We start from the raw sequence: 27,751 nt of genomic DNA on the forward strand, positions 1-27,751 counted from the left end.
AAGAATATCATAGACGGAGTTTGCTGGGGTGCCTGGGTGGCTCAGTGGTTAAGTGTCTGCCTTCGGCTCAGGTCATGATCCCAGGGTCCTGGGATCGAGCCCCGCATCGGGCTCCCTGCTCCGTGGGAAGCCTGCTTCTCTCTCTCCCACTCTCCCTGCTTGTGTTCCTGCTCTCGCTGTGTCTCTCTGTCAAATAAATAAATAAAATCTTTAAAAAAAAAAAAAAAAAAAAAAGGTCAGATAAATTGAGGGATATTCTACACAATACCTAAACCTGACTAGAATGCCTCAAAACTCTCAAGATCCTGAATAACAAGTTAAGACTGAGAAACTGTCACAGACCAGCAGAGACTGGGAAGGCAGGACAATTAAATGCAATGTGGTACCTTGGATTGGATTCCAGAGCAGAAAAAGCAAAATGTGAATAAAGGCTGGAGCTTGGTTAGTAACAGTAATGTACCAATGCTGGCTTCTTAATTTTCATAATGTAATGTAATGGTAATGTAAGATGTTAACATTTGGGGAAATTGGGTGAAGGGTCAGATAACCTACCATAGTCAGGAAACGTGAAGGGACTGGTATAGCCACTCCCTTGCTGAGAAAGTAACACTCTAAAAACTCCCAGAATTAGAGCCATAAACATATGAAAAACATCAAAACTACAGTTTGTAGCTCATTTTTTAAGATTTTATTTATTTTGAGAGAGAGAGAGCACGAGCTGGGGGAGGTCCAGAGGGAGAGGGACAGGGATAAGCAAACTCCCCACTGAATGCAGTGCCCGACTTGGGGCTCGATCCCAGGATCCCGAGATCATGACCTGAGCCAAGGTCAGACACTTAACCCACTGAGCCACCCAAGTGACCCTGTAGCTCATTTTTAAAAAGAAAGATCATTCAGGGGCACCTGGGTGGCTCAGTGAGTTAAGCATCCAAGTTTTGATTTCCACTCAGGTTATGATCTCAGGGTGATGAGATCAAGTCCCACGTGGGGCTCCTCGATCAATAGGGATTCTGCTTGAGGATTTTCTCTCTGCCTTCACATTCCCCCCACCCCCGCTCACATGTGTGCTCTCTCTAATAAATAAATGTTAAAGGGCACCTGGGTGGCTCAGATGGTTAAGCGTCTGCCTTCGGCTCAGGTCATGATCTCAGGGTCCTGGGATCGAGTCCCGCATCGGGCTCCCTGCTCCTTGGGAGCCTGCTTCTCCCTCTGCCTTTCTCTCTCACTCTGTCTCTCATGAATTAAAAAAATAAATAAATAAATAAATGTTAAAAAAATAAAATAAAATTGCATTAGATAAATAAAATTTCTAAATACCTAAAAGGATGGATAAGACTGAAAGTTGTGTTTTATACTCCAGGTAGTTTTCCAGTGTGCTGACATTCTAATTACACACCAATTATGAAGTTCTCTGTATCTTCAAAAGCCATTAATTAATTAATCCTCAGAACACCTCTGTGCTATATCAATCTTACTCTGGATTGAAAACAACTTCACTAGAAAGGTTAATATAAAATTAGCTCCATGTGGAAAGAATCAGTCTAGGATTAGGATGAAAATACCTGGTGGGTTGGTTGGTTGATTGTGTGTGTATATATGTATGTATGTATGTCATCTCTACCCCCGATGTAGGGCTTGAACTCACAACCCTGACATCGAGAGCTGCATGCTCCTCTGACTGAGCCAGCCACACACCCGAAAATACTTGTGGTTTAAAAAAAAAAAAAAAAAAAAAAGATTTATTTATTTTAGAGAGAGAGTAAAAGCAAGAGAGAGAGTGAACCGGCATCTGCCGGGGCGGTGGGGGGCTCAATCCCAAGACCCTGAGATCACGACCTGAGCCGAAATCAAGAGTTGGACGCTCAACCGACTGAGCCACCCAGGCACCCTGAAAATACTTGGGTTTTAACACATCTACCAAGAAGCCAGTATGGCTGTATGTTTTAAACCTGAGGACACTGGGCACCTGGGTGGCTCAGTCGGTTAAGCGTCTCCCTTTGGGTCAAGTCATGATCCCAGGGTCCCGGGGTCGAGTCCCACATCAGGCTCCCTGCTCATCAGGAAGTTGGCTTCTGCCCATGCCCCACCCCCGCTCGTGTGCACTGTCTCTCTCAAAAATGAAATAAAGTAAAATCTTTAAAAATAAATAAACCTGAGGACATGAAGTCACCTAAGAGGACCCACAGTAAGAACAATACCAGTGGGAAAACCTAAATCCAAACACTAGGCACACAACAGCATTCATCACTGTGATGAGGAACATTTTGCAAAGATATCTTCAAAAATCTTGTTCACAAGTCTCTAGCCCGTATGTGTTTGGGTTACAGTCAATGTAAAGAAATTATATAAGGGAAGAACTAGGCTTGAGGAATTTCTTTTTAAATAATCTGAGCAAAGTGAATTCAAAGAATGAAAATAATTTGTTTCCACTCAAAATGAATGAGTTCAAGAAACAATTCACACAAGCTTAACCTTAATTTTGGAATCCACTGCACGGTCGGGTTCACAAATATTTTTTCATCTTTTTTTTTTTTTTAAAGATTTTTTATTTCCTTATTTGAGAGAGAGAGAATGAGAGACAGAGAGCACGAGAGGGAAGAGGGCAGAGGGGGAAGCAGACCCCCCGCTGAGCAGGGCGCCCGATGTGGGGCTCTATCCCAGGACTCTGGGATCATGACCTGAGCTGAAGGCAGACACTTAACCAACTGAGCCACCCAGGCGCCCCTCCTCTTGCTTTTTTTTTTTTTACACACACCACCAGTGGGAGGGAAAGACGGTACAAAACAAAAGGAAATATCTATTGATCAACTATTATGTGCCAGGAACTTTCACAAACCTTAGCTTGTAATCATCGCAATTTTCTGAAATAGATACCAAAGCCAGTTCTTAAAAAAAAAAAAGTGGAAAATCATAAAAACACAGGAAAATGTCATGATAAAAAGAAAAAAGCAAATTACAAAACTTGCCACAGGAAAGGTACTGAGAGGAAGGAATACCAATGAGCTTGATGAAAGGAAAAAAATGTCTGAATGTGAGTCATTCAGCTTCCTGCCATTCTAAAGTGCAACAGCAAAGATACTCCTTTGGAAGCCAGTGTCAACTCATACAGAAGAAACTAGTAAAAATGGTTGTCTCCAGGGAGGGGAAAATGGAAGGCTAAGAATGCAGAAGTCTCCTTTTTATGGTACATACCCTTTTGCATCTTTTAATTCTGTACCACATATCTGTATTACCTATTCAAATATCCAATTAAAAAAATTTTTTTAAGTCAACCACAGGCAAAGAGGTGTGACCAAGACCAACAATTATAAATTACACAGATCAGATCAGTTTTGATCGCCTTCCTCTGCCAGGGAACACTGTGGTTCCAAAACACCCTTCTCTCTAGGCCTCCCACATCACAGAGGGGGGTCTGCTGTCAGCACCCCAGAGCCATCATAAGGCAGTACTCAATGACTGAATGACTAGCTCCAGTGAGAACTAAATCTCGTCTTTACTCACTCTTTACCCAAGTGCCCAACTCAAAATGGAATCCATATTGTACATGATGGTTACAAACATGTAAAATGAGTCTTCTGAGAATTAAGGAATAACACTATAAAATTCAAGTTATTTTCTAATAGCTTTTTTCCATACTTCTCTGAAATCGTGCATACACGCTTCCAATTTTATGTGCACAGTTATGCATTCTAAGTACATTCACTATTTACCAATAACAATATTTTTGTCTGGGGCGCCTGGGTGGTGCAGTCGGTTAAGCGTTCAACTCTTGGTTCCGGCTCAGGTCATGATCTCAGGGTTGTTAGACTGAGCCCTGTGTCCAGCTCCACGCTCAGCGGGGAGTCTGCTTGACATTCTCCCTCTTCCTCTACTCCTCCCAAGCACGCACATGTACACTCTCTCTCTAATAAAATCTTTAAACATAAATAATATTTTTGTCAACTGGAAGACAAAATGTTAAAAAGTAGGTGGCTGCTATGTATCTATCAAAAAAGTCTCATCTGGGAAGCTGGTTCTAGGTAATACAAACAGAATATACTAGCAAGAAATGAGGTTTGGAGAATTTTCACCCAAATTAGGGTCTCAATGAAAAGACACAACATACTTAAACACAAAATATTTAAATACAGATGTGGAGGAATGGTACGACACTTGAGGAACTGTTCAGAGGAACACAGAGGCAAGCTTACGTGTGGAAGAAACGGACATAATGCAATCACACAAAACACTCAGGCAAAGGTCTGAGAAATGTGAACGCTCCCAAAGAAGGCAGAGTAGGGGAGAAGGAGCCTGTACCTCACTTCTCAGCATTCCTCCTTCCAGGTAAATGGATACGGGAGGCTCAAGGTATTCCCTGTCGGCCATTCTTTAATGCAGCTAACATTTATCGGGATCAGTCCAGTCTAACATTTATCAGGATCAGTGTTAACAGTCAAGTGTCACCGAATAAGGTCCCAGCTCTGCCTAGGTCAAAGGAGAGTTCTCTCTCTCTCCACCCCTCAGTTTTCTTGTCCATAAAAATGGAGGACATAAGACTTTCCCCACAGAGATGAAATAAAATAGCATTTTAAAACAAGTAGCAAAGGTCCTGCTACATATTGGGAGCTTAAAATAATCGATCCGGACGTGAAAATAGATTCAATCACAAGGATGTTTTTAAGAGACCTGGTTACAATGCTCTCATCTAAAGCAGATCTAGCAATTCCTACTTATTCCAGCCAACTCAGCATAAAGATCTCCAGTCTAAGTTTCCTTTTATTTAAAAGATCTACTCATAGTCAACTCAGGCAACACTCAGCCATAAGAAATCAGATGTGTGTAGCTATCTAAATAATTAGGGAGCCCATTTATTTCACAAGTATACTTACTCTTAACCATTTCTACTTCAGTCTCCCCTCATTACTGTCAATATACAAAATTTACTGTCAAATTATTCTAGCCAACCATAGTCAGCAATTTATTGTGAAACAATGACAATTCCATCAGCTGCTAGTAAGTTAGGAGTTAACTTTAAAAATGAGAACATTCTCATTAAGATATCTGGATTCTATTATGAGTCCGAGTCTCAATGCCTAATACAGCAACTGCTATTGAGAAGAAAACTAAACTATTCGGTACAAGGGGAAACTATCCAACATTTGATGACTACGACTGACAATTCTGAAATGAGTCCTATACTTTTAAAACATTTCAGGAAACTCATTCCTAACCTGGCTGTAAGGAACCCACAATTCCAATGAGAACAAATGGAGCCCAGTCACCCCAGGACTATTCCTTCTTATACAACAACCACAGAATAACCAATCGCTTGCAGAAATGTAGAAATTTCAAAAAAGTACCCAAGACTCAGTTTCCCCATAAGTAAAATTAGAGGACTGGACTTGACCTCTAGAGTCCATTTGATAAACAAATGAAAGGGCATAATCCTGTCCACTATGTTTTGAAGTCTGACCTCCCTTTCCCGCGATCCCAGGAAATCCTGTTTTGTTTTGTTTGTTATGAGTGGGTATGGTGAGGTTTGTAAAATTTGTTTTTTCACTCACTTCTCCCTGAAACTTAATACAATGACTGAATAATAGACTGATCTTAGTCATTAAACACTGCTGATTACTTTGATTCTTCAAGCTCTCTCTCCTTTCTCTCTTCACTGCCTTCATATACAACCAGGCTAGACAACCAATCTATTTCCTTAGAGACTCTTAGTGCCAATTTCTTCATCAATCAGATTTTTTACTCTAAACGGAACCCACTCTGCTACTAGAAATAACTAAGAGGCTCCCAAAACGTCTAGGAAGGTAGGAGAATCAGGCTTAGTGGCCTGATCACAGGCCGACCCCAGAATGATCCCACAGTGCTGCTCTGGTGGGCACTGCTCAAGCTGCTGCACAACAAGGGCCCTGGACAGTGGGCACTACCATTAGAACCTTCTGCCCCTAAAAGCTGGATGACCTTCAGCCTACTGATGCTGGGCCTACTTTACACCACCTGCTTCCCACTCTCGGGCTTGCCTTGGGATTCAGGGAGCAAAAGTTACATGTCTATATGGCTAACTACAAAGAAGGGTGGGAAGGAAAGCATAACAGCTCCCACTTTAGGATTAATAAAGTAGGAAATACCCCACCAAAGATAAGAGTGTTCAAAAGTACTAGTGGCCAAACTGCATAATACCCACAAGTGATGCCACACCAGCCGCTTCCCTCCTAAGGCCCATGCCTAGTTTTTTCTCAGCTTATTCCCTAAAGCTTGGTGTTATGGTTCTCTCTCTCCTCACTCTACAGAGTGAAATCATTTTCAACTCTCTTAGCTGTTTCTACTATTTCTAAACAACATGTTTATACTGCTATTGATTTCCTCCCCCATTTCAATAATATCTATTCACTACCTTATATAGAAGAAGAGGATTTGGCTTTCTTATACAAACCACCTCTCCCTTTCTCCAGTCATTCCACAATATGCTTAACATGTTTTGATTAAATTAATATTTTAGCTGTTTGTGACTATGTAAATGCTATCCACAGCTGATTCACGTTGCATACTATTATTACAGGTCCATTTTTGTACAGTATGCCTAATCTGGAATTAATAATTGTCTTCTTTTGCCTGCTTGGTTTTCTGCATACTCAACACTAATTCACTCCCTCCCTCCAAACTTCCACTAGAAGTGTAAATCTCAGTTGTTTATTTCTTGAAAATACCCCTCGAGAGCCGTCTTCACTCGCCGATCTGGACGGCTGGTTGATGCCTGCAGAGCTACTATCTCAAGATTTCTCATTACCTTCACCCTGGGAATTCCCTTCACCTTATCTCCCTTGTTGAGTTCCCCTTTTCCTGGATCCCATGTCCGGGCCAAGCTTTCAGGAAGAATAAGCAAATGGGTAAATATACTGAGGATAATGAAAAGCAGGACTCTCGGTGTCAAAGAAGGGAGTTAAGAAAGAGGAAGGCCAGAATGAACTCTATGGTGCCTGATCAAAAATGGTGGCACTGGTATGAATCCAGGTGTCTAATATATACAAATGGATAGGTATAGAAAGATGTAATAGAGGTGTGTATGTATATACATAAATGTCCTTCCTAGTTCTGCCCACTGAGAGGCCTCGAAGCAATGATACTCTGGCAGCAAATGAGCAAATCTAAGGCCCCAGTCTTGGTTTCTACAGTACTATTCCCACCACCAAAAGCAATCAGTCCTCCTTAAAGAAACAGCTGACTACAGCATGAGGCAGGAAAAATACAAGATGAACTTGGAATATTTTGACACATCAGCAAACAAAGAAGTATTCAAAGAATGGTGGAAATTTGTCAAGAGGACAAAGGAGCCAGCTTGAAGGGGCCTTCACTGGACAAAGCTGGAATAATTTGAGCATCAAATAAAATAATAATAGTTATGAATTGTAATCCTTTGAGTAAAATGGAAAATCATTAAGTCTACACGGATATAAAGAAAGGAATAAATGTGTGGCAGAGAATTAGAAGCTACATACTATTTCCTCACAAAATATTTATTACAAATCAATTAGTATAAAAATATTTCTTAAACAATTCTACAGTGCAGAAGAATCCTGGCAGACACCAATTAAAAGTCAAGAAATAAAGGTTAGTATGGCCAATAACAGGACAAACCTGTATTGTGTATCTCCTGCTATGATGCACTAAGAGCATAGTATCTCTTCTGCACTATCCCTGCCCCAAAACACAAAACTTGAATTTAATCATGAGAAAACACCAAACTCAATTCTCATCTATAAAGTAACTAGTTGTATTCTTCAAAAATATCAAGGTCATAAGAGACAAGGAAAGACCAAGGAACAATTCCAGATGGAAGGAAACGAAAGAGACAGGACAACTAAATACGACACATAATCCAGGACTGGATTCTGGGCCTTCAGAGAATATTACTGGGACAAATGATGAAATTTAAATGGGTTTGTGGATTAGAGGTATTGCTGCATCAATATTCCAATTTCCTCATTTTGATAGTTATACTGTGGTTGTAAAGGAGAACACCCTTATTCGTAAGAAATACACAGTGACTATTAAAAAATAATGGAGCAGGGGCGCCTGGGTGGCTCAGTTGGTTAAGCGTCTGCCTTTGGCTCAGGTCATGATCCCAGGGTCCTGGGATCGAGTCCTGCATCAGGCTCCCTGCTCAGTGGGGAGCCTGCTTCTCCCTCTGACTCCCCCCTCTCATGTGCTCTCTCTCTCATTCTCTCTCTCTCAAATAAATAAATAAAATCTTAAAAAAAAAAAAAAAAGATGTGGAGAAACTGGAACCCTCCCCTACACTGCTTGTAGGAATGAAAAATGATGCAGGCACTTTGGAAAACAGCTTGGCAGTTCCTCAAAGGTTAAATACAAAGTTAACATATGACTCAGCAATTCTACTCCTGGGTATTTCCAAGAGAAATGAAACACTTATTTCCACACAAAAATCTGTATACAAATGTTCACAGCAGCCTTATTCATAATAATTAAAAAGTAGAAACAACAGGGGCGCCTGACTGGCTCAGTCAGTAGAGCATGAGACTTTTGATCTTGGGGTAATGAGTTCAAGCACTACGTTGTGGGTAGAGTTTGCTTAAAAATAAGTTCTAAAAAAATTTTTTTAAAAAGTAGAAACAACACAAATGCCCATCAACAGATGAGTGGCTAAATGTGGTATATCCATATAATGGAGTATTATTCACCAATAAAGAATGAAGGACCGATACATGCTATAACATGGATGAACCTAAAAAGTACTATGCTAAGTAAAAGCAGCCAGTAACAAAGGATCACATATGATATGATCCTGTTATATGTAATGTCCAGAATAGGCAAATCCAGAGACAGGAAGTAGATTTGGTGGATGCCTAGGACTGGGTGTTGGGGAAAATGGGGAGTGACTGCTAATGGGTATGGGGTTTCTTTTAGGATGATGAAAACGTTCTAAAACAGATGTAGTGATGGATGCACAACTCTGTAAATATACTAAAATCACTTAACTGTACACTTCAAATGGGCAAATTATATTTCAATAAAGCTATTATTTAAAAAAAAAAAAAAAACCCTCTGGGGCACTGAGCTGGCTCAGTCAGTAGACCATGTGACTCCTGATCTCAGGATCATGAGTTTAAGCCCCACATTGGACAGAGAGCCTACTTCAAAAAACAAAACAAAACAAACCTCAGAGAACAAAAATAAAGTATCACATCTGTCCCTTATTCTCAGAGTCCCAAAAAAGGCAGCACATGTAGTGATGGGGAGGGTAAGCCCCCCACCCTTAAAAAAAAAAAAAGAGAGAGAGAGAGAGAGACTTGTCTAAAAAATGCCTTTGTTTCCACACTTGACACAGTTTGACATAAGACTCCTACACTGGAAGAAATACTCCCAGCATCCGAAGACACTATTCATTCCACTGTCACCTACATTCCAGTGTCATGCAGATCCTCAGGCCATTGTTATAACTTGATTTGTTGCCTCTGGAAGATTTTGGGGTCCTCTCCCTTCTCACTGTTCTGAAATCTCATTGGGATATAACGGCATATATTTTCTCTTATTCACTGTGCTGGGCACTCAGTAGATCTGTTCATTCTGGAGATTTATGACCTTCAGTCCTAGAAAATGTTTAAGTGTTAATTTAATCACTGTTCCCTCCTAACCCATCCCCCCACACCTAGTAATTCAGAGTCTGGATCTCCCGAACTGATCCATTAACTCTGATATATTCTGTTTTGTTTTGTATTCATCATTATTAACGTTACGCCATAATAGCTTTAATTTTCTCTCTCTTGTGCCTGCCCTCTCTCCCTCCCCCCACACATGCACATAACCATTTGAAGAATGCAGACACCATAACATTCAACGCCTTCAGTATCTATCTTCTAGGAATAAGGACATTCTGCTACATAAACACAGTGCCGTTATCACTTTGGAAAAATTAACATTAATTCATTATCACTTAATATACAGTCCATATTCACATTTCCACACTTCCTCTTCCCACCTTAAATGATATTTGTCAATCAAGGATCCAATCAAGGCCCAGGCATTGTCCAGTCTCTTTTTCACTGGTCTTTGCCTACTACTTTCTGGAAGATTTTCTCAGTTTCCTATTGAAAATTTTCCCTGCTATTCTATTTTCCAAGAGTTTCTTATTTTCTGAATGGTTGCCTATTTTACCCCATCCTATTTTTGTGTCATGAATGTAATGCCTTCTTTTTAGTTCTCTAAGCCTCTTGTTTTTGAAGTTTGAACTTTCCTTCTGCAACTTGCATTGCCTCTTTCTTCAGTGTCTTTTTATCTGTTTTTGTTAGACTGTTAGAAGCTTTCTTCATGTGTATGATGATCCTTGACTGCTCAGTCATAGTTAAGAAGGGAAGTACTAGCTAAAAAGCAGGCTTGATGTTCCTGCGCACAGATGGAGCTTATTAAGTAGCAAGGCTTGCCTGTGGGGTGTTCAGACCGGGATCTGTTTCTCTAAAAGGCACGGTACACTGTGTTTTCTAAAGCTGACCACATTATCTCCCATCTCACATGATCTTCTTACCGTGCAACCAACTGGACCTCTTGCCTTCAAGAGGTGAGGTCTGTCTATGTTCTCTCCCCCTTGAACCTGGGCAAATTTGTGACTATAGCAGAAATGATGTGACATGACTTCCAAGACTAAATCATAAAGAGATGAAACATTCTGCCTGCCGGTTCTCTTGAGACAAATATCTTTGGACAATGAGTGTGCATGTAAGCAACTGAAGGGCCCGGAAGCAGGAACACAAACTAATCCATACACAGAGACCTAATGGAGAGGCTCTGAGACCACCTGGAGAGAGAAGTACAACCACCCCTGCCCCCCTGCCACACACTGCCTCACCTGCCCTGTGCCCACTGCTCTTCCAGCTCCACCAACTGACTGACTGCCACCCCAGAAGTGACCTGAGCCAGAACCACCCAGCCAAGCTACCCTCAACTTCCTGACCCAGAGAAACCACAAAATTATTTTAAGTCACATAATGGGGGGGGGGGGGGGTCATATTTTAGGCAGCAAGAACAGGCAGAACAGATTTTGGCACCAGGAAGTGAGATGTTGCTGTAACAAAAACCTAAAACAAAAGGTACTGGCTTTGGGACTACTGGAAGGCCTAGAGGAGGCTGTCAAGAGAAAGCCCGCAGGGCCTCAACAAGGGGACGATCAGTAAAGGTTTGGTGGAAAGTAAGAAAAATATTACTGTATATTGGAGAAGGGGTACCCTTGTTATGTAGTGGTAGAAAACAGGAAACACATCTAATAAGCTCAGTGATCTATCTAAGTTTCCAGGGAGAACACTCAAAGTGACACCTAGCTTCTTCACACAGCCTAAGACAAATGAGAGAAGAGAGAGATGAGCTGGGGAAAACAAACTGTTAAAAATAAAAGCATCAGGATTTGCTGGGTTCAAAAATAAAACTATTTCTCATTCCCAGCCTCCCTGAAGGCAAAACAATTCTCAGAAGAAATTGCTATAGGGGGAAAAATCAAATCCAGGTTATGACTGAAAAATTTTTAAAACCTCAGAAAGATCCAAGAAGGTGTCAGCTGTGCCTTCCACGGATCTCTAAAGAGCCTCTCCAAACAATGGAGTTTCATAGACTGTTACAGGTGGTTGTCCCATAGCACACTCACAAAGGAGTCCAAGGAAGCAAAGAACTTATCACAAAGAGATTTGTAAATGTGGCTTTTATCTAACAGAGTGGATGTTTCTCTAAAGAAAATTCACAAATGGTCAAGAAGCATGTGAGAAGATACTTGGTATCACTAATCATTATGGAAATGCGAAACAAAACTACAACGAGACTGATTACCTCACACCCATTAGGAAGCCTACTGCTATAATAATAATAATAATAATAATAATAATAATAATAATGTTAGCATTGGCAAGGATGTGGAGAAAGTGGAACCCTTGTGCCCTACTGGTTGGAATGTAAAATGGTAGGACACTGTGGAAAACAATATGCAGTTCCTCAAAAATTTAAAATACAATTACCATAAAAAATTACCATATGATCGGGCAATTCCACTTCTGGGTATGTACCCAAAACAACTAATAGCAGGGTCTTGAAGAGACATTTATACTCTCAAAGAGACACTTGTATGTATATAGAAGATTATCCACAATAGCTAAAACATGGAAGGAACCCAAGTATCCATCCATGAAGAACAGATAAGGAAAATACAGTATATAAAGCCACACAATGGAATATTACTCAGCCTTAAAAAGGAAGAAGATCCTGACATAGGCTACAATATGGATGAACCTTGAAGGCATTATGCTAAGTGAAATAAGCAGTCACAAAAACACAAATAACTGTATGACTCCACTCACACGAGGTACTTAAAAGTATTCAGCATCACAAAGACAGAAAGGAGAATGGTTAAGTGCCAGGAATTAGAGGAGGGAGAATGGGGAGTTAGTATTTAATGGGTACAGTTTCAGTTTTACAAGATGAAAAGAGGTCTGGAGGTGGATGGTGGTGATGGCTACACAACATTATGAATGTACTTAATACTCCTGAAATGTACACTTAAGAATGGTTAAGATAATAAATTTCATGTTATCTGTATTTTAACACACTTAAAAACAAAAAAAACAGCCACTGCTTATGGAAAAGGATAACTTATTTTTTTTTAAGATTTTATTTATTTATTTGACAGAGAGAGAGAGAGAGAGAGAGAGAGAGCAGGAACACAAGCAGGGCGAGTGGGAGAAGGAGAAGCAGGCTTCCCACTGAGCAGGAGCCCTATGTGGGACTCGATCCCAGCACCCTGGGATCATGACCTGAGCCGAAGGCAGACGCTTAACCAACTGAGCCACTCAGGTGCCCCTGGGAAAGGATAACTTAGAAGGCAAAACAAAACTCTCAGAGTAGGGGCGCCTGGGTGGCTCAGATGGTTAAGCGTCTGCCTTCGGCTCAGGTCACCATCCCAGGGTCCTGGGGTCGAGTCCCGCATCAGGCTCCCGGCTCAGCAGGGAGCCTGCTTCTCCCTCTCCCTCTCTCCCTGTTCATGCTCTCTCTCTCTCTCTCTGTATCTCTGTGTCTCAAATGAATAAATTAAAAAAATCTTAAAAAAAAACCAAAACAACACACACACAAAACTCTCAGAGTAGAGCCAAGAGCCTCAGGGAAATCATTCCCAGGCAACAAAACTGAGTCCTTACCAAGGAACTGGCAAGTTGTGCCTGACGGGATTTCAGAAAAGCTATGAACCAGAGACTTTTGTACCTTTTCCCCCCTTTTCTGAACAGATGTGTCGACAGCCATTATCCTAAGCCTGGCCCACCATTTTAAGTTGGAAGGAGTGGCAGATTACTTGTCTCTTGAGTTCACATGTGTTGGGATCTAGAACTATACCTGAGTCTTGTCTAGCCACAACTGAGTCTGATTTAGATAACAAGACCCTGAACTTAGAGCTAATGCCATAATGGGATGAGACCAGGGAGAACTGGGGGAGAATAGGAATATAATTTGCACATAGTAGAACGTATTACAAGCAAAGGGTAAACTGTGGTAAATCCTACTTTCCAAAGATGGCCACATCATCATCCTACATGGTCTCCTTACAATCTGACTTTTTAAAATAATTTCTACACCCAATGTGGGGCTCTAATTCACAACCCCCAAGATCAACCCCTGAGATCAAGAGTCAGATGCTTGTTCTTTCTCGGCGCTGCCTGTGGAGGTGGCAGCCTTCTCTTACTCGGCATCACGGCTGCCCTCAGACCTCTGATGAAGCCCAAGATCGTTAAAAAGAGAACCAAGAAGGGGCACCTGGGTGGCTCAGTCAGTGAACTGTCTGCCTTTGGCTCAGGTCATGATCCCAGGGTCCCGGGACTGAGCCCCACATCGGGCTCCCTCCTCAGTGGGGAGCCTGCATCTACCTCTGCCTCCCGCTCCCCCTGCTTGTGCTCTCTCTCTCTCAAATAAACAAATAAAATCATTAAAGAGGACCAAGAAGTTCATCCAGCACCAGGCAGACCGATATGTCAAAATTAAGTACAACTGGCAGAAACCCAGAGGCACTGACATTAGGGCGCACAGAAGATTCAAGGGCCAGATCTTGATGCCCAACAATGGTTACAGGAGCAACAAGAAAACAAAGCACATGTTGCCCAGTGGCTTCCGGAAGTTCCTAGTCCACAACATCAAGGAGCTTACAGTGCTGCTGATGTGCAACAAATCCCACTGTGCAGAGATTGCTCACAATGTCTCCTCCAAGAACCGCAAAGCTATTGTGGAAAGAACAGCCCAGCGGGCCATCAGAGTCACCAATCCCAATGCCAGGCTGTGCAGTGAAGAAAATGAATAGACAGCTTATGTACATGTCATATTTGTGTCAATTAAACCATAAAACCACACACACACACACACACAGAGAGTCAGATGCTCTACGGACTGACCCAGACAGGAACCCCTACAATGTGACTTTGATTCAACATCTATCAAGAGATGGAATCTACACTGTCTCCTGTCTCCCTTTAAAACATGAGAAAAGATGTGTGGCCAGCCCATTTGGCTTCAGTCACCACGTGACCACAACCTGAAGAGAAACCTGAGTCAGAACTGCCCAGCTGAACCCTTCCAAAATCCTGACCACGAGAAACTGTGAGAAATAAGAAAATGACTATTGTCGTTTTAAAGCAACAATAACTTGAATACAGGGTGACAATTGTCAAGACTGTTGACATTTACACCTGGGCCACTTTTCTCCCAAAGAAGAATCTTCTAGTCTGCTGCCTAGAGAGTATAAGCCAGGCTGCAAGAATGTGGGGGATGTTCTGGGGCTCTCCCCATTCAATATGCAAGCTTTCACTGAATCTATGCACCTTCCCACACTCCCATGTCTGGTTCTATCCATCCTTCCCTCTTCAAATCTGGTGTCCCTCTGGTTCAAACTCCACCAAGAATTAATCTGTCCTCTGCTGGGACAGGAAAGGGGCAGTTGCTGGCCTGCTGGAGTGAAGCCAGAAGCTAGGGACTTAACTTCCCACCAACGTTGGGTCAGCCCTCCAGTTTGCCTCACCACAGCACACGGAGGCCTTGGGAGGCACCTGGTACTTCTACTCCCCAGGCCTCTCTGAGGTTCTAGGGCAGCAATCTGCTTACTTCTCACCGGTATCACTACCTCTCCTTCTGGTTTCAGCTTCCTCAGTTTGCCAAGGTAATCACTCTACATTAAACTATTTTTTTCAGTTTTCAAAATATTAGTGACATCTCCAGACTGCTCTACTGTTTATAGAACCACTACTCAAAGTATCAAAACTCGCGCTTTCTACCTCCCTTCCTCTCTGCCAGCCCAGTATGGTTTGTTCACATCCTCTCAAATATGTTCCGTTCCTAATGCTTTGAGCCTTCACTCTCTAGTTCAGGACTGTAAAATGTTTAAAATGGCATTCCTGACTCCATTCTCCCCTACTCCAATCCCTATGATGCCTCAGAACACTTTTCTCCCCATACTATGCTAGCACATACTAAATGCCCAGCAAGTTTAACCATTAGTATTACTGTTAAATCATCAGCCCAACTCCTTGCTCAGCAGGCAACCTGCTTCTCCCCTCTGCCTGCTGCGCCCCTGCTTGGGCACACACTCGCTTGCTCACTCTCACTCTCTGGCAAATAAATAAAATCTTAAAAAAAAAAAATCATCAGCCCAAGACTTTTATAAAGATTATCTCTTAATCCTCTATATCAACCCTGTGAGATAAATATTAAGTCCACTTAATAAATGAAGAAAATAACTCAAAAATTATCTATGGGATTGAACTGTCCCTCATTTTCCTCTTGCCAAATAATCTCGATAATCAAGCTGTAAATTTTTATTTTCTATTATTTAGGGGTAAGAAACTGGAGGCACTACATACAATGAATACTAAACGTAGATTTCCAAGACCACGGATTCTCGTCAATATCAACATTTAGAGTTTGTTCCTTCTATTTGATCCCTTCGATTACTACTTACTTATTCCTTCACTTAGATCAAGAAACTAAAAAGACACAGGGCCAAACTAGATACAGTTGGAGCAGGAGTGGAGAGAAAGGGGTAAAAACTAAACATACCAAAAGGAATGGAGTCCCAATGATCTCAATCCCTATGTTAACCACCCTCATCTCCAAACACTGGACCTTCTCAAATTATGAGAGATTTCTCAAATGTTCCCAACATGAAATCCAAAAATATAAGGTTCCCTTGATAAATATGCAGATTCAGTGCTACTCCAACACTCAATGCGATTTCTCTATGAATAGGAGTTTGTTACATCTATACAAGTTCAAAGCTAATAAATGAAGATAACCATCTTTGTAAAACCAGCCGTCATACTACACTTGACACACTACCCAAACCCCATAGGAACTACGCTATATACAGGGAATAAAGCAGAAATAAAGAATAGACCCTACTTTCCTGGAGCATACAATCTAGTGAGCAAGAAATAGTAAATCCTGTGCAAGTGATTTAACTTCTCTAAGCTTTGGTTTCCTTATCAGTAAAATTGAGTTAACTGAGTTTAACTGAGTTAAAATCGACTACTTCCTAAGATTGTCCTGTAACGTACTATCACAGCGGCTGGCACACAGAAATGCCTAAATATTATCCATTATTATTAAATAACTATTTAAATAATTCTTTAAGTTATAATCGGATAAGGAGGGAATAAACATAGTAGCCTCTGGGGAACTGTGTGACTTTGAAAACATAGGTAAGAGACCAATTGTGTTTTACTGCATTATCTTTTTGAAATTAATTTAGTTGTTTTATACCAATGACACACTACCTATTAAATTTTTTTTAATTAAAAAAATTAAAATGTCAACCAAAATAAGAGTCCAGTATCTCAATCTCCAGGAGGCTTCCATGGTGAGACCCCCACGTCTTCTGGAGTCAGAAGGACTACCTAAAATACCTGTCCTTATTCTGCAATGTTATGTACACTCTAGGATGGATCAGGTGTAGTCCATACACATCTGAATACTGAGCTTTTAAGCTTAAGAGGCTAAATTTACAGAATACAGTAAGTTATTTCAACTCTCTTCCCTTTCAAACGTTAAATTAATTAAAAACAGAACCAGTCCTTTCTACTAAAAGAGTTTACACAATTTCAGTTATAATTCCAAACCACCCTGTTTAAGTTACCTTCCCCCACAGAAGGTAAAACATCCAAACACCTTTTAATGAGAAAATTTTAATACGTTCCAAGCTAGATCTGCCTAGCAACAAGTTATAAACTCATGTCATCCTACCTGTGTTCCCATGGATACAGTCATGAACAGTACAGTGGCAGCTGTACAAATCAAGAAAAGAATTCCAAGAGAATTGTATTTAAAACGTGGCCAGAAAACAATACTATAAAGGTAGGAATAACATCTAGCACCCTTCCCATTTAAATCCACCTTTCCAGGGACGCCTGAGTGGCTCAGATGGTTAGGCATGTGCCTTCTGCTCAGGTCGCAATCTCCAGGTCCTGGGATCGAGCCCCATGTCGGGCTCCCAGCTCAGCGGGGAGTCTGCTTCTCCCTCTCCCTCCGCCTCTTCCCCTGCTTCTACTCTCTCTGTCTCTCTCCTTAAATCAATCAATCAATCAATCAATCAATCCACCTCTTTAGGGGTACCTGGCTGGCTTGGTCAGGGCAACATGCGACTCTTGATCTTGGGGTCATGAGTCTGAGCCCCACGCCTGGTGATTACTTAAAAAAACAAAAACCCCCATCTCTCCATTCCCTACAAGTCCCAAACAGCCTTCCACTTAGAAACTCCCTCCTTAAACCCGCTCCCACCCAGTATTCCTGAACACAACTGTGAATAAAGCTTTAGCAACAACCTCTGCATTAGCTGATAATGACTTTGGGCTATTTGTTTGTATGCTATTCCCAGGACTGGTACATAGCTCTTTCTGATGTAGCAAACTTATCACACTGGCTTGAACACAAGGTAGGAACCCATTCTACATTTTAAACCTGAAATGTGGGGAATGTTAAACGTTTTTATTAGTTTTCTAAAACATTTTTTTTTTAAATACTGACATCTGAACTAAAAGTACATGATCCAAACTGTGAAGAAGACAATTATTTTATATTATAACTAATATATATTATTTTGTAAAACAACCGGGATGGATATTTATTTCCAGTGTTTAAACACTGTAAGAACCATAAAAAACTAAATTTAGACACACTGCAACTATAGAAAACAAAGGAATGCTCCCACAGAGCAATTTAAAGACACTCTTCCTTTGTTCAAATACGTTTTCCTAAATTGTAAAACTTCTAAAAGCACAAAAAGAGGCATATGTTTTTTAAACCATCTTTCTCCTAGCACTCTATCAAAAACTAGAGATTAACAATCCCAGAATTCATAAATAAAATGATAAATCTGACTATATAAAATTATAAACTTTTCTACAAACTATCCATACATCCCAAAAAGAAAAACATTTACAAAACGTCTATCAAAGACCTAGTCCCTTTAATATATAGTTCCCATAAATCAGTAAAAACGTGAAATGGGCAAAGGTCACAGATAGGCAGTACACAGGAAGAAAAAACAAATGATCCATAAATACATGAATAGATAGATGCTTAAGTTCACAAGTTAAAAGCACTGACAACTACTCTTCAAGTAAGGACACTTTTAAAATCTGCAGTGAATGAAAAGCGGCCTCTGCAGAAGGCAATTTGGTAGTTGTTATCTAAATTTTGATCCAACTATTCCACTTCTAGGAATCTACTCCACAGAAAAGTTAACCTATGTGAGCAGAGATTATATTAGAAAGAAAATTATGCGGAATTAGTTGTAACAGAAAATATTAGAAACAAGATGGCCATCAGTAGGGTCAAATTATGATTAAATCCATACATCCTACATACTTATTATAAAAAATATAGCTGTCTTTAGCTCGTTTCTGTATATGTATACACACATTGTAAAAAACATAAATTACTTCCATTATTTTTTATGTTAGGAGATTTTAGAAACATACATGAAGAAAAATCTACAACCCACATGAGAAAAACTAGGAGAAATGGACAGGGAAGGAAGACTTAGAAGCACGTGCAAAATAAACCACAGATTTGACTTTAAAAACCTGAAAAGTATTAAAAAGGCAAGCACTGGGGTGCCTGGCTTACTCAGTTGGTAGAACATGCAACTCTTGGATCTCGGGGTCATGAGCTGAGTCCCACGTTGAACTTAGAAATTACTTTTTAAGAAAGGCAAGCAGGGTGCCTGGGTGGCTCAGTCAGTTAAGCCTTTGCCTTCGGTTCAGGTCATGATCCCAGGGTCCTGGGATTGAGCCCTGCATCATCGGGCTCCCTGCTCAGGGGGAGCCTGCTTCTCCCTCTCCCTCTGCCTGCCGCTCCCCTGCTTGTGCTCTCTCACACTCTCTCTGTGTCAAATAAATAAACAAATCCTTAAAAAAAAAAAAAAAAAAAAAAAAAAAACAATCCCAAAAAAAAAAAATTGTAACAGGTGACTAAAAATCTCAAACTCGTAAAACCATAAAAACCCCCTATTTAATGGGAAAAAGACAAAGACAATTCACAAGAGTACACAGAAAATGTTCCACCTGTCTGGAAATGAGAATACTTAATAACATGGCAATCTTCTGCTCATTAAACTTATCTGTTTACTGCAAGCTAGATTATGTAGCAATACAGACTGCAATACACCAGTATACACCCTCTGGAAAGCAATCTGGCAATGTCTAAAATCTTCACAATGTACATACATTTTGACCCGGCAAATTCACTTTGGGGGATATACAGCAATAATCCAAAATATAGGGAACTGTTACAACTACATGAAGATTCATCTCAGGTTGCTTATAAAATGAAAACAAAACAAAACAAAGACACTTTTTGAGCAACCCTCTCGGGTCCCCTCCCTCCTCAGGAGCGTTGTACTATCACTTTGCTATGGCTCAATAAACCTTGCTTTGCTGCCCCCCTCTCAAAAAAAAACCTTTTCAAAATGATCTGGTAAAGAGGAAGGGTTTTTTTTTTAATCAAAGTATGGTTGACACACGTTACATTAGCTTCAGATGTACAGCACAGTGATCCCACAACTTGACCCCGAACATCACGCTGTGCTCCCCACAAGCGTACGCCCATCTGTCACCATCCAACACCATGGCAGTACCACTGACTCTGTTTCCTGCGCCGTACCTTTCACTCCCCACTACTTACTCATTCCGTAACTGGAAGCCTATACCGCCCACTCCCCTTCACCCCTTTTGACCATCGCCCTTAGAAAAATGAATTTGGAACCCAAATACTGACAAAAATAGGAGCTGGTATGCCTGGTAATATTCTGTTCCATGGACTATTATCCAATTATTAAAAAGTCTTGAAGACCATGCACATAGAAAACTACTGATGTTAATAACAATACCAATAGTGAACTTACTTCTTGTCAGGCCCTACTCTAAGCACTTTAAGTATATTAATTCATTTAATAATAGTGTTGGAAAATATTAATGGCATAAAGCAGAGGCTCTTGAGGCTGTTTTTTGAGGCAGAAAACATTGAGAATTTTATGAAAGCTATGGATCCTGACATTTTCCAAAAAAATGCACATATAACAGTTTGCACACAACTTCCAAGGGTTCATAGGTCCCAGGGTAAAAAACCCAGTATGTTGAATATTTACAACAATGTAAGAAATAGGATATGAAAAATATGAAGGCAATATAGCTAGTTATAACAGTTTTCCCAGGAAGGTTGGATCTATGTATTTGGTGGAAGATAAAGTACAGACAGGGTCGTTGGGAACTACCAAAATGGGGGGCAGGGAGAGAGGGGATGGACCACAAGCATTTTATCTATTTTTATTTTTATTTTTTTAAAGATTTTTTTATTTATTTGACAGAGAGAGACACAGCGAGAGAGGGAACACAAGCAGGGGCAGAGGGAGGGGGAGAAGGAGGCTTCCCGCGGAGCAGGGAGCCCGATGCGGGGCTCGATCCCAGGACCCTGGGATCTTGACCTGAGCCGAAGGCAGACGCCTAAGGACTGAGCCACCCAGGCGCCCCACCACAAACATTTTAAAGCCAAACAAATCTGAGATCAAATCCAAGCTTTGACAATTACTAGCTGTATCACATACAACCCTGGGAAAGTCAATCTTCATTCCCTCATGTATAAAATGACATGGTCTTCTTCACAAGACAGCTAAAAATGAGTACATATAAAAGGTACTCTATAAATGGTAATCCTTTTCCTATTTAACAGTTCTTAAATAAACATTACCTGTGCCAAAGTCATCTTAAAAGTCAATGTTTTTCCTGAATCTCAATATAAATGAACTTGTCAAACAACTGCAAAGAATAGTGTACTTGTCACCCTGATTTACCGACCCACCTTCCTCCCCAACCCTAGAGCTAGACCAAGAGCAATACAGGAGGTTGGGCTTCCTTATTAACAAATGCCACCAGCATCAGAGCTGCTGCATCATTAAAAAGCATACTATAAGACATGTCGTGAGGAAAAAATCATAAATATATAGAATATTTGGTGTATATTACACAAAATCAGTGGGAACCTTGTGCTCCCAGATGGCAGAAAGTCATGTGACTACAGTCATATATTAGTGACCTTTTCAGCCAAAAAAGATGTCACAACTATTCAGCAGAAACATGGAGAAGTTTGTTTCTTATACTGTAGTCAGGATTAATAAATAAGGAGACTATTACACTGCATTCAAGTCAAGAATTTTCACTGAACCTTCCCCCCTCCCGAACCAGCGCAAGACACAGAACTGCATCAGGTAAGCATTCCGTAAGAATGACACCCTTTCCCCCCAGGGAACAACTTCAGGAAAGACAAAATGGACCCTCCTACTACGTTCCCAAAGCGCAATCACATGTGGGTGCACAAGCATGAGACATGCTGGAGGCACGTCACTTCAAAATGGGATCTTAACGGCAGGCCTCCGAAATCTAGCATCTATTGTACAGAAAAGTGGGATTTTTAATTTTAGAATTATCTTTTACAGCCAACCTTTTAAGACTCAATATTCTTTTGAGAAAAAATTCCATTTTGGATTGCAAACTAACTTTTCTTCACAGTATAAAGCAACTTTACCACATACAGCTGTCTGGATTCCCACCTGGCCCCAGATCACATCCAAAGTATGAAAGCCTTTATCACGGCTCTCCAATTGTTGTTTGGGTACTTGTAACAACTTTCTATGAGATAGAACAGAAGTTTAGATCTGGAAGAGACCTCTGAGATCATCTGATTAACTGCAGAACGTAGCTAGATCTTAGGATAGGATTCCAAGTTAATAAGGTGAAAATGGTACATGGTCAAAATTAATCTTGAAAAATACCTCAGGAAAGCCACCGGCTGGAGACCAACAAAATCATCTCAGTAAGCTCAAAGCCAGTTTCCCACTCCACTGTTAGAGTAAGTGGTTCCTTCTATAGTCATTGAGCACCCAAAGTTGCTGGACTGTGTTTAGAAGTCATGTTCAATTTAGAACATAAGCAGCCTGGGACGCCTGAGTGGCTCAGTCGGTTAAGCACCTGCCGTCAGCTCAGGTCATGATCCCGGGGTTCTGGGATCAAGTCCCGCATAGGGCTCCTTGCTCAGCGGGGAGTCTGCTTCTCCCTCTGCCTGCCGCTCACCCTGCTTGTGCTCTCGCGTGTGCTGACAAATAAATAAATAAAAACAAAATCCATGAGCAGCATACTGAACATGGTCCTATTTTCACACTAAGAAGATCACATGGAAAAATTCAGGTAATACCTATCTCTTGCTTCTTCCAGGGCACAAGTATGACTATGATGACCATAAGTCCAGGTTAGTCCTGGACAGTTCCAATTTACACCTGTCAACCTGGCATAATTTTTAATAGGCCCTTATTCACTCTCAAAAGTAGTTTGGGCTAGGGGTGCCTGGGTGACTCAGTTGGTTTAGTGTCTGCCTTCAGCTCAGGTCATGATCCCAGGGTCCTGGGATCGAGTCCCGCATCGGGCTCCTTGTGCTGTGGGGAGTCTGCTTCTTCCTCTCCCTCCGCCTGCCACTCCCCCTGCTTGTGCTCTCTGTGTGTCAAATAAATAAATAAAATCTTTAAAAAAAAAAAAAAAAGTAGTTGGGGCTAGTCTACTCCCAATAAACCTACTCCCACACCCTCTGTAGTCAACTCTCACAACGAATCCAAGCTGGGCCATGACTCATGTTAACCAAGGAAGTGTGGCAGAAGTGATAATGTGCCAGTTCTGGGCCTACACTTGCAAAGGGCTAGCAATTTCTGCTTCCTCCTTCTTGAAATGCTTGCTTTGGGGAGCCCTGAGTCACTAGGTGACAAATCTGACTATCCCACTAGAGACCTCTCCCACTGGAAAAAGGATAGGCCCTGAGACTACACAGAGATAAAAATAGGTCCAGCTGTCCCAGCATCTCCATGAAGCCACCTGATGACACCAACCCCACAAAGCAACCAAAGGAGACACTCTAAGCAAGCCCAGCAGAACAACTATCCAACTAGGCAAGAATCATAAAATAGTAATTTCAAACAATGAAATCTGAGTGGTTTGTTACAGTTTCCTATGAGGGAAAAGGGGACTCCTGTAATTCCTCAAGAATACCCCAGAGGTAGATGGAGCTGATTAATAACTTGAGCCAGAAAAGGCAAGATCCTTCACGATGGCAGTCACCACTACCATTCTAATCTTCTAGACAAGGTATGTACCTCTGATCCAGAAACCTAAATAGGAGGACTGAGCCTAGGAAGATGTGGGAAGGCTAAAGCTGAGAAAGGCTCTAAGTTGAGTTATTTTTGCACTGATCTGAGAGAGAATTCCTAACTTTGAATGGTTCTTTGTGCCAAGTATACACTGAGCAGATACTCTGGTTATTTAACACTATTATGGCTATAAGGGGTTAAATAGCCTGCCCAACATTCCTAAGTTCCCGCAGGACACAACATCTATTTAGGAAATGGCATCTCATGTAAGAACAGTCAAGAATACAGATCTAGATCAACTCGGATTCTCCCACTTACCAGTGGAGACCTCAGGCAAGTTGTTTAAGCTTTCTACATCTGTTTCATTGTCTGCACAATGGGGATGATACCACTTGTACTGTAGGACTATTCCAAGAATTAAATAAGGTCTTATTTGTAAAGCTCTCCAACACAGTGCTGGTTCTTACACACACAGCTAGGAGGAAAGGAGTTGAGAAGGACGGCGAGGTGCCTTCAGAATCACATCACTTCACCCAGTCAGGCTATAAAAGACCTATGCAAAAGTCATCTATGAGCCAATAAGGGTACCCACTGCTGAGAACTTGGGCTGAAAACCTCTGTTTTGTAAACTTACTAGAAAGAGTTGCTGTCCATCTTTTTAAACAAACAGAAAGTTGTTACTGAGAGACACTTGTACCAGCCGCTATTCTAGATCACCTCACAGAGCTTACCTTCTGGTTGGAGCAGTCAGGCAAAAAATAAGATAAATAAGGAAGTATGTGGATAATGATAAGAGTGAATGAGAAAAAATAAAGTAAGGGGTACAGGAAACACCAGGGATGCAGCTGAAATTTTTAGAGGTATTGATCAGGAAAAGCCTCATTGAGAGTGTGACACTTCAATGCAGAGGGAAAGAAATAAGACTATGAGCTATATGGATTAAGAATAAGGGAAGAGGTGTAGAGAAGCAAGGAAAAAGCACTGGAGGCAGAAGAAAAATGAGTGCAGAGACCCTAAGGCAGGAACATATTTGGCGATGGTCAAGAAAGAGCAGGCAGGCACCTGTGACTAGAGTGGAGAAAAGAAAGGAGTAGCTGGAGCTGAGGTCAGGGGTGACAGGGACGAGATCTCCTACAAAACAAACTGACATCTTGTTCTAGATGTTTTGGGGGAGAAAGGGTTTTGTGATGGTTAATTTTATGTGTCAACTTGACCAGGTTGTAGGTTGCCTAGATATTGGTCAAACATTATTCTGGTGCATCCCTAAGAGTATTTTTGGACGAGATTAACATCTGAATTGGTAAACTGAGTAAAGCAGATTGCCCTCCATAATGTGGGTGGTTCTCACCCAATCAGGTAAAGGCCTGAATTTAACAAAAAGGCTGAGTAAGAGGGAACCTCTCTCTCCAGCCTCATGGCTTGAGCTGGGACACTAGTTCTCTCTCAGGCCTTTGGACTCAGACTACACCTACCATCAGAATTTCTCTTGCGCCTCTAGTTTGCTGACTGGCAGATCCTGGAACTTCTCAGCCTCCACAGTCACATGAGCCAATTCCTTATAACAAATCCCTTTAATATATACTTCCTATTGGTTCTGTTTCTCTGGAGAACCCTAACTGATCAGGTTTCAAAGAAGAGTGATCTACTTGGGTCCTGGGGTAAATAAGGTGAAGACTGCGAGTTGACATTAGATTTTGCAACATGGAAGTCACTAGTTACATCATGAGCAATTCTGGAGAAGCAATGGGGGCAACAGTCTGAAAGAAATGTGTTCAAGAGGAGAATATGAGAAAAGAATGGAAAACAGAATATAGACAATTATCAAGAAAAAATTTTTTAAACAAGGGAGATATAACAGCCTTGCTATATACACAACACAGAATAAAAGTTTATGATGCAAATAAAAGATGAATCACTGGCGTGGTATCGAAGGGTCTAACGCACATGCAGAGGAGCTGGCCTTGGCTGGGAACAGGGATAAAGCAGAGGATTAGGCACAGATGCAGGAAGGTGGCACATACAGCAACGGGAACCTGTGGAAGTTCTCTTCCAATAACTTCCATTTTGTTCTACTTAAAGGAAAAAAGAGGAAGGAAAAATGGAAGATTTTTTTTGGTGAAGATTTTATTTATTTATTTATTTGACAGAGAGAGAGAGAGAGATAGCGAGAGCAGGAATACAAGCAGGGGGAGTGGGAGAGGGAGAAGCAGGCTTCCCGCTGAGCAGGGAGCCCGACGCGGGACTCGATCCCAGGACCCTGGGATCATGCCCGAGCCGAAGGCAGACACTTAACGACTGAGCCACCCAGGCGCCCCAAAATGGAAGATTTAAAGTGAGATATTCAAATACTATCTAGAAAAGTAACTGGAGTAGGAAAACAGAATATAACCTATAATGGGCCTATGTGATTTTGGTGGTCATGACTTTAAGTGAGATTAGTCAGTATGGCTTCTTCAGTCACATTCAGCTGTCTGGATACAAGCCAAAAAATAAGCAAAGGCTGGATTAAACAAGCCTTAACAGATGCAGTTCATGCACCCTCCCCCAAATCCACTCTGCCTTGCCTGCTGCTCTACTTCCCAGTGGGAGCAGCCCCATGAGGCCTAGCAAAAACGCAAGCTTCAGGCGATCATAAAGCCTCAGCTCACTGCCCATGTCTTCTCTCCTAACATCACCAGCTGTCTCTAGCTCCCCCAGGGGTACAGGCTGAACTTTGGTAGCCTTCACCATGTGCACTGTGACCGAAGACACAACAGCTCTAATACCCAAATTCTGCTGCTTCTCCAGGAGTTGCCTGGAGAGGCCAAGTAACAAGCCTGAAAGAAGAGAACAGTTAAGACCCTATGGGGCCTTACTTACCATTAAGAGACAGGAAATGGGAAAGGGCCAACAAATTTCTCAGCTGTCCTTTCCACATACCTGCCTGCCCCCCATCCCCTGGGAGTGCTCTGAGAGGGGTCATGACTCACTCCCTACAGATTCCCAGCATGGCCCAGCCGTCAGCCACTAAGGTTCTCATGAAGCTGTGATGGCTTGGTAACATACCACTTTGTATTTGTTCTCTCTCCTTCTCTGCCTCACCTTTTTTCTCTCCTCATGCTAACTACAAATAAAGCATCAGCACATACACTCATGCCCTCTTCCAGGGAATTCAGGCTAAGAGAGACTGTGTCTTAGCCAAGATTATAGATGAAATGAGAGGAAAACAAGAGAATACGAGTACAGGACATATTGTAATGACTATGGAATTTAAGGTGAACAAAGACATGAGAGTGATGGGAAAGGTGGCAGGAACGATGAACTGAAATTCACAATGGGATTGAAGACTACAGGAAATGGGACAGTAGAAGGTGTGAGCTATGAAGTCTGGAAGAGGTAGTCAGAGTGCTAAGTCTGAAAATGAGGTGGCAGAATTTTTTCAGATAATAGTAATTCAAGGGAATGGGTTACCAAGGTAGGGGAGAGAACATGATAGCTGGGAGAGAGGTCAAAGAACTAAGAAGCCAAAGTATTTGAAGGATCAGGGTCACTGTTGTTCAATAGTTGTCCAGCCAGCCATTCAGTTGCTCTGGGACGAATTATTTCCAGGGTTACTGAAATCACAAAAGACTAAAGACACTGTATTGTAGCAGGTGAGAAAAGTAGAAGCTACTTCTACTCTAGTAATAAACTAAGTAATTTACACCCCTCCCACTGAGGACAATCAGAGAAGCTGAACAAAATATTAACATCTGCTTGAAGGAACCAGAGAACTAACAAGACTGGGCTGGAACACAGCAGAGACTGAGGCTTAGGAAGGGAAGTACAGATCTTGGGGTCACTTTTCCCCCAGAGGTTATTTGCCAATTCCAGAGGAAAGCACTGAGATGCTGAGAAACTGAATAATGCATCTGACAGGCTCATGGTTTTGGGTAATAGGCTCTGACTTCAAGTACTGCCACTGGGGGGAGGGAGAGAGAGCAGCAGCTAGCAAATGACCATTTCTTTGAGTTGGGACTCCAAAAGGCCGTACCCCGGAAGTTAAGAATAAAACGGGGGGGGCGGTATAAATTATTT

The 27,751-nt window shown here is 41.5% G+C and overlaps 2 protein-coding genes across 2 annotated transcripts in view; one reads left to right on the plus strand and one right to left on the minus strand.

The window, feature by feature from the left end:
- Positions 1-14,323, plus strand: part of LOC110571764 (60S ribosomal protein L32-like) — a 29,555-nt gene extending 15,232 nt beyond the window's left edge. The window contains exons 2-3 of the mRNA XM_044918405.1: positions 13,704-13,797; positions 13,973-14,323. Coding sequence (XP_044774340.1) covers positions 13,704-13,797; positions 13,973-14,323 — 445 coding nt within the window. The remainder of the gene's footprint in view (positions 1-13,703; positions 13,798-13,972) is intronic.
- RCOR1 (REST corepressor 1) overlaps positions 1-27,751 on the minus strand; it is a 113,763-nt gene that overhangs the window by 59,222 nt on the left and 26,790 nt on the right. The gene's annotated exons all lie outside the window — the stretch shown is intronic.

Source organism: Neomonachus schauinslandi, chromosome 9 (assembly GCF_002201575.2).
Source record: "Neomonachus schauinslandi chromosome 9, ASM220157v2, whole genome shotgun sequence".
Taxonomy (NCBI): Eukaryota; Metazoa; Chordata; class Mammalia; order Carnivora; family Phocidae; genus Neomonachus; species Neomonachus schauinslandi.